The 7716-nt window shown below is 71.6% G+C and overlaps 1 protein-coding gene across 1 annotated transcript; it reads right to left on the bottom strand.

Annotated features, from left to right (window-relative positions):
- Positions 1–388: 388 nt before the first annotated feature.
- LOC113940946 (drebrin-like protein A) lies at positions 389–6012 on the bottom strand. Its single transcript, XM_027632097.1, is given in 14 exon segments — positions 389–434; positions 869–1087; positions 1089–1844; positions 1846–1933; positions 2006–2114; positions 2225–2299; positions 2630–2684; positions 2840–2991; positions 3466–3543; positions 3696–3833; positions 4300–4374; positions 4449–4561; positions 4641–4693; positions 5890–6012. Coding segments are annotated over 13 exon segments (1902 nt in total). The 5' UTR covers positions 5976–6012; the 3' UTR covers positions 389–434; positions 869–963.
- Positions 6013–7716: the final 1704 nt, after the last annotated feature.

Below are 7716 nucleotides of genomic sequence, written 5' to 3'. Positions count from 1 at the left end.
CTGCTGTGTGTGATTGGGGGGGGGGGTCCCTGTGCCCGCGGGGGGGGTCTGTGCCCCCCAACCCTGTGCTGCTACCAGCAGGGGAGATGGGGGTGCTGCCCCCTCCCCAAGCTGCTCATTGGGTGCAAGTGGAGGGTTGGGGGCTGTGCTGGGGGGTGATGTGTGGGGAGGGGGCTGTGGTGTCCCAAAAAGGGGGTGCTGGGCCCCCCGGTTACACGGCGTGGGGGGAGAGGTCCTCGTCCTCCGTGAGGGGGCTGGGACCCCCCAACAGCGGGGGGTGGGGGGTGTCACGGGCCAGCAGGAGGGCGAAGCCTGCGGGGAGAGGAGGGTGAGCTCGGGGAGCCCGGGGGGGTTCGGGGAGGTTTGGGGTGGTCGGGGTTTGGGGTACCTGGTGTGCCTTTGTGCAGGACAAGACTCTCGCTGGGCTCGTCCCCCTGGAAAAATCGGGGGGGCCCTGAGGGGTCCCACAAGCCCCAGCCGTGCCCAGCCCCTTCCCCAGGGGACCCCACCCCATCTCCCATCCTACCCCCCACCCTGTTCTCCCCCTCCCCAGTCCCACCCCGACCCCCAGAACCAGCCCCCGGGGTCGTGTGTTCCCCCCACTCCTCTCCAGCCAGAGCCCCCCCAGACCCAGACCAACTGACCCCAATTGCAGCCCCCCCAGTCGGGCCCCCACATCACCCCCACCCCCACATTGCCCACAGCCCCCCACCACCCCCAGCCCCACGGCCCTCCACCACCCACGGCCCCCCCAGCCCCCCATTGCCCCCATTCCCCCCCAGCCCCCCACTGCCCCCAGTCCCTTCCCAACCCCCATTGCCCCCAGTCCCTTCCCAGCCCCCCCCACTGCCCCCATTCCCCCCCATACCTGTCCCGGGACAGGTCCTGGCTCCCAGGGGGCCTCCCAGCCCCCCCAGTCGTGCCCCCCAATTCCATTGCTCCCCAAGTCCTGGGGTTCCTGCGTCAGGCAGGGGGGGCTGGGCCTGGGTGGGGGGGGCCTCTCTGGGGGTATCGGGGACCCCCCTCGTGGGCTGGGGACCCCCTCACCCAGCGGCCCCAGAGACCCCCATGCAGGGGGGCTGGGGAGGGGAGGAGTGTCTGGAGGGGGCCCCTCCTCATCCCGGGGGGTGCCAGGGGGGCTGGGGAGGGGGGGAGTGTCCGGAGGGGGGCCCTCCTCATCCCAGGGGGGTCTGGGGGGTGACCCCAAACCAGGAGTGCTGGGGAGGGGCAAGGGCTCTACCCCATAAGTGCTGTCAGGGTACCCCGACCCAGGGGGGGCAGGGGGGGCCTCCATCCTGGGGGGGCTGAAGGGGGGCCCAGATGTGGCAGGTGGGGACCCCGACATGGTGGTGGCAGAACTGGGGGTCCCCAGGGTGATGGAGTGAGGGGTCCCTGTCCCCATGGGGCCGGGAGGGGTCCCAGTGGTACCACTTTTGGGGGTCCCCATCACCACAGGGCTTGAGGGGCTCCTTGGGGTGACAGAGGGAGGAGTCCCACTCCCCGTGGGGCTGGTGGGGGTCCCAGTGGTGGCACATTGGGGGGTCCCTGTCCCCACAGGACTGGTGGCACGGGGGGACCCTGCTTGGGCTGGGCTCGGGGGGGTCCCCAGAGTGGCAGAGGGAGGGGTCCCGCTCCCCGTGGGGCTGATGGGGGTCCCCAGGGTGGCACATGGTGGAGACCCTGTCCCTACAGGACCGGTGGCACGGGGGAACCCTGCTTGGGCTGGGCTCGGGGGGGTCCCCAGGGTGGCACATGGCGGGGTCCCTGTCCCCGCGGGGCTGGGGGGCAGGGGCGGCGGGGGTCGGCCCGGGCTGGGGGGCGGTGCCCCGCGGGAGGCGCCGGGCGGGGGGGCCCGGGGGGGGCTCCGGCCGGCGGAAGATGAAGGCGGATTCCGTCAGGCTGCGCTGGTACCGCAGGAACGGCCGGCGGGCACCTGGGGGGAGGGGGGTCAGCAGGGACCCCCGGCACCTCCCGCAACCCCCAACCCCGCCATGGGGGCACTTACCGGGGGGACCGCCGGGCACGGCGGGGCCGGACGTGGATCCGGAGCGCTCCCGCTGCCGGAAGAATTCCCGGGGGTTCTGAGTGCGCTGCGAGACGAGGATGGCGGCTTCCTGCGGGATCGGGGGGTCAGCGGGGACAGGGCGCAGGGACAGGGCACGGGGACAGGGCACTGAGTGTCCCCGTGACCCGGGGGCAGGGTGGGACCCGTCCCGGCACTCACGGCCGCCGTCCCGCTGCCCCCTCTGCTCCCCCTGCGCTCCCGCTCGGCCGCCTCGTGTTCCCGCTGCTGCTGCTCCTGCGGGACACGGGAACGATGGGAACCACGGATTCCCCGGGATGGAGCCCTGGATCCCCTGAGAGCGACTCCCTGGGTCCTGCTGGGATGGAGCCCTCACATCCCTCCGGGATAGATCCCCCCAGGATGCCCCTGAAGCAGACTCCCTGCATTCCCTGGGATGGATCCCGCAGGATGGACCCCCCAGATCCCTTGAGATGGACTCCCCCGATCTTCCCAGATCCCCTGGCATGGACACCCTGGATCCTGCTGGGATGGAGGCCCTGGATCTCCCAGGACAGACCCCCCGGATTCTCCCAGGACCCCCCTCCCCGCCCCCTCCCCTCTCACCCATCGCTCCTGCTCCTTCCTCCGCTCCTCCGCGTCCAGCCGTGCCTGCTCCTGCCTGCGGGGCCGGGACGGGGGTCAGGGGGGCCGGCTGGGCCTCCGTGCTTGGGACAGGGGGATGGGACACAGGGACGGGAGGTGGGCGTGGGAACATGGGGATGGCGGATGGGACACGGGGGCGGGACACGGGCGGGGCCCCTCGCTGCCCCTCACCGCCGCTCCTCGATGAGCCGCTCCCGCTCCTGCAGCCGCCGCTCCCGCTCCGCGGCCCCGCGCCGCTCCTCCTCCAAGCGCTCCCGCTCCCAGCGCCGCCGCTGCTCCCGCTCCCGCCGCCGCTCCTCCTCCTTCCGCTGCTGCTCCTCCCGCTGCGCACACACCGGGATCGGCACCAGGACACCCAGCGGCACCGGGACACCCAGCGGCACCGGGAACCCGGTGACTCCGGCACCGGGACCGGCACCGGGACACCCAGCGGCACCGGGAACCAGTGACCCCGGCACCGGGACCCCACTGCCGTGGGCAACGGCACAGGGAACTGGCACTGGGAGTGGGACCCCCCAGCCTCGGCACCAGGACCGGGACCCCCCCAGCCTCGGCACTGGGACTGGGAACCCCGCCACACTCGGCACTGGGACCCCCCCGATGTCCACACCGGGACCCCACAGCCTCAGCACTGGGACCGGGACCCCGCTGCGCTCCACACCGGGACTGGGGCCCCCACCGGGCTCGGCACTGGGACCCCCGGGCTCAGCCCCGTGGCCTGAGGCAAAGGCCGTGACTCCATCTCCGGGGCACCGTGAGGACCCCCCAGCCCCTCCCCAGCCCTCCGCGGCGCCCACCTCGGCCTGTTCCCAGAAGGAATGGCGCTGGGTGCGCTGGATCTCCAGCGCCGGGTTGGTCTTGCGGTAGTTGGTTCCCTGGGGAGCACAGGGGGGGTCAGGGTGGGACCCCCGCCATCCCTCAACACCCCCCGACCCCCCCTGCCCCGGGGACCCCCGGGAAGGGTGAGCGAGTACCCATCGCCCACCGGGTGCCCTCCCCATCTCCCCCCCCCGAGACCGCCACTCACCACCAGCTCCGGGATGTCGGGGAGGGTTCCCCTCCTGGGGGTGCGGGGGCCGGGGGGCTCCAGTTGTGCCAGCGCCCGGCGCAGCCCCTCCAGCGTCACATCCTCAGGACGGCGGGCGCTGACCAGGGCCGTGGCCTCCTGCCACCGGGACGGGACCGCGTCACCCCCCCGGCACCCCCAGCCCCCCCTGCACCCCCACCCCCCGCAGGGATCCGGGGAACCCCGGCGCCATTCCCTTGGATGTGTCGGATGTGGGGCTGGATCCAGATGTGAGGCCGGACCCAGATGTGGGACCGGATCCAGATCCCAGAGCCAGGCGGATCTCCGGAAGCCGGGCTGAGAGGATGGGGAGGGTAGGACCCCCCCGTCAGGGCGGAATGGGGGGGCAGGGATCCCAACCACAGCTCCGGCGCCGCGGCCAAGACTGGGAGCACTGGGAACGCGGCGGCTGAGTCAGCAGCGCCAGGAATGCGCCCGGGCACAGGCAAAGGTCGGGCCGGCAGGATGGAGGGGTTGGGGAGGGGAAGGAATGGGGGACACGGGGGGAGTTGAGACCCCCACAGCCCTCCCGAAGCCCCCCGGGGGCTCCGCGCCCCCCACTCACCCTGAAGAAGCTCCGGATGGCCGGCAGGTGCCCGGCACGCTCTGCCCGCTGCGATTCCGGCACCTTCTCCCCGACCTGGCACCGCACCCACCGCTCAGCACGGGGGGTCCCATCCAGGGGTCCCCCTGGGCCTCCCCCCCCCCACTCACCCAGCTGATGAGGACGATCCGGGGGGCGCCAGTACCAGGATCGGGGACCCGGCACAGCCCGTACATGACGCTGCCGGCGGAGAATTTTCCAGCGAGCTCATCCGGCCCCCCGGCTGCAAGGAGGGGGCGTCAGGGGGGACATGGGGACATGAGGGACCCCCAGTATCTCCCCAGAAGCATCGCTCCCGGTACCTCCGGAATCCAGGAGCTTGAGGTCGTGGTGCTTCTCATAGCCGAAGACGGCCCTGGGGGGGCGAGGTCAAGGTGGGAGGGTCAGGGTGGGGGTCCCACAAGGGGGACCTGCCAGGTTGGGCCACCCCCCGTGTTCCCCCATGCCACCAGCACAGGATGAATTCATGGAAGTGCCGCCGGCAGCATCCGCCCCCGGGACAATGGGAATGTGGGAAGCGCCGGAGCGGCACGGCCCCCTCAAAGCCCCCCCCCCCGCCTCGGCGACCCGGGATCCCCCGCCCGGCGCTGGGGGGGCTCCGAGGGCCCCATCCCGGAGGGACCCTCCTCCCCCGGCACTCCCAGGGCTCTACTCTGCCCGCCTTTGTCTCCGCGTGGCTCCGGTTCCGGGCGCACGCGGGACACGGCTCGGCACGGCCCCGGGAGCACGCGTGGAGCGCGGCACGGCATGTCACGCGTGTCACGGCATGTCGCGACAGGCTGTGGCGTCACATGGCGGGACAGGGCCCGGCACGCGGGCGGGCGGGCACCGGGAGGAGCCGGCGCTGGAGCGGGTCCAGCCGCGCTGCCGGGGCAGGGGGCAGTGCCCGGCCGGCCGGTGGCCACGGTGACGGGCGGCCCCGTGTCGTCGGGGGGGCTGCGGGGCCGGCGCAGTCCCGGGGCCGTCACCCCCGGCCCCGGGATGGGGGCTTTGGGGGACACCGGCTCCAGCCCCTCAGCACCGGCACCGGGGTGGGGCCGTCCCGGGACCACCATCCCGGGACCGTCCCGGGCCCCACTTCTCCCCCGTGCAGCGGTGCAGGGCCCTCCCTCCGGCACCCCGGGGTGCCCCTCCGGCCCCGTAGCCCCCCCCGTGCCCGCCCTGCCCCCTCCCCGGGTGGCGGCGCCGCTCCCAGCCCGGCGGCACCGGGAGGGACCGGGCAGGACGGGACGGGACCGGACCGGGCGGGTCTCCCGGTTCCCAGCACGGCGGTGGGCGGGGCTCAGGCCCAGGACCCCCCCTTCGGACCTGCACCCCCCGGCCGGGACCCCGGTGCGCGCTGGACCCCCGTCCCGGTGCCGGTAGCGGTGCCTCTCGGACCGGCCCCGCCGTCCTGACGCGTGCTCCTGCCCGTTCCTGCTCCCGATTCCCGGTCCCGGTGCCTGTTCCCAGCTCCCGGACCCAGTCCCCTCTTCCGTCCCCGTTCCCGGTGCCGATTCCCCATTCCCGTTCCCGGTCCCCATTCCCGGTCCTCCCCGCCCCCAGTCTCACCAGTCGGTCCCAGCCCGGGGGTTCCCCACGTCCTCCCGCGCCGCCAGCAGCGCCAGCCGGTACCGCTCCAGCCCCGGCCCCGCCATCCCGAGCCCGGGCCCGATCCCAAACCCGGGGCCGGCTCCGCCGCCGCCCTGCGCCCGCCCCTCCCTCCCCCGCCGCCCCCCCGGCACCTTCCGCCGCCCACGGGCGGCACCGGGCGGGGCGGGGGCGGGAGCGGCCGGGAGGCACCGGGACGGGACGGGACAGGCGGCGCTGGGAGCGCTGGGAGCGCTGGGATGCGGGTGCTGGGACAGGGCCCCGCACTGGGATGAGGTCCAGCACTGGGACAGAGTCCCGTACCGGGATGGTGGCCCTGGATTGGAATTACGGTCCTGTAGTGGGATGTGGGTCCTGCACTGGGATGAGGGTCCCATACTGGGATGAGGGTGCTGTGCCAGATTCCCGCTCTGGGACACGGGTGCAGGTCCCAGGATCCCTCAGAGGGATGTGGGTGCTGTGCCCGGGTCAGCTTTGGAATGTGGGTGCGGTGCCAGGGTCCCACACTGGGATGAGGGTCCCAGACTGGGATGTGGGTGTAGGTCCCAAGGGTCCCATGCTGGGATAAGGGTGCTGTGCCAGGATCCTATGCTGGGATGACGGTTCCACACTGGAATGTGGATGCTGGGCCAGGGTTCTGGACTGGGATGTGGGTGCTGTGCACCGTCCCAGACTGGGATGTTGGCCCAGGTCCCAGGGTCCTACACTGGGATGAGGGTGCTGTGCCAGGATCCCACACCGGGCCAAGGGGAGGGGTCCCCATCCCCATCCCACCCCATTTACCCCCTGTCTCTTCCCCCTGTCCCCAAAGCCTCTCCCACAGTTCCTTTATTATGCCAGAAAAGAGGATTTTGGGGTGCTGGGGGTGCCCCCGGCCTCCCCCCCCGACCATGAACATGGCCCTGGGGACACCCCCAGCCCAGCGTCTGGCCCGCCCCGTCCCCCCTCCCTGTCCCGGAGCCTCTCCTGCCGTTCCCTTATTTGGGCACCGCGACTGGAAAATCCCAAACCCCCAGGGAGGGAAAAAATGCTGGGAAATGGGATCTTGGCCCCAGGGATGCCCCCAGCCCAGTGCCTGGCCCACCCTGTCACCCCCCGTCCTAGTGCCCTAACTGGTGTGGCTGGTGTTACTGGTATGACTGGGGTTACTGGCGCTACTGGCGTTATTGGTGTTACTGGTGCTGCTGGTGTCACTGGTGCTACTGCTGGCACTGGTGTAACTGGTGTTACTTGGCACTGGTGTCACTGATGTTACTGGTGTCACTGGTGCCACTGGTGTCACTGGTGCAAGTGGTGTTATTTGTCACTGGTGTCACTGGTGTAACTGGTGTCCAAGGTGTAACTGGTGTTACTTGTGCCACTGGTGTCACTGGTGCCACTGGTGTCACTGGTGTCGCTGGTGTCGCTGGTGTCGCTGTTGTCGCTGGTGTCGCTGGTGTCACTGGTGTCACTGGTGTCACTGGTGTCCCTGGTGTCACTGGTGTCACTGGTGTCACTGGTGTCACTGGTGTCACTGATGTCACTGGTGTCACTGGTGTCACTGGTGTCCCTGGTGTCCCTGGTGTCACTGGTGTCACTGCTGTCACTGCTGTCACTGGTGTCACTGGTGTCACTGATGTCACTGGTGTCCCTGGTGTCCCTGGTGTCGCTGGTGTCACTGGTGTCACTGGTGTCACTGATGTCGCTGGTGTCCCTGGTGTCCCTGGTGTCCCTGGTGTCGCTGGTGTCCCTGGTGTCCCTGGTGTCCCTGGTGTCCCTGGTGTCGCTGGTGTCACTGGTGTCCCTGGT

Source organism: Corapipo altera, unplaced genomic scaffold (assembly GCF_003945725.1).
Source record: "Corapipo altera isolate COAL_440 unplaced genomic scaffold, ASM394572v1 60504, whole genome shotgun sequence".
Lineage (NCBI taxonomy): Eukaryota > Metazoa > Chordata > Aves > Passeriformes > Pipridae > Corapipo > Corapipo altera.
This window is presented reverse-complemented; position numbering and strand designations above follow the sequence as displayed.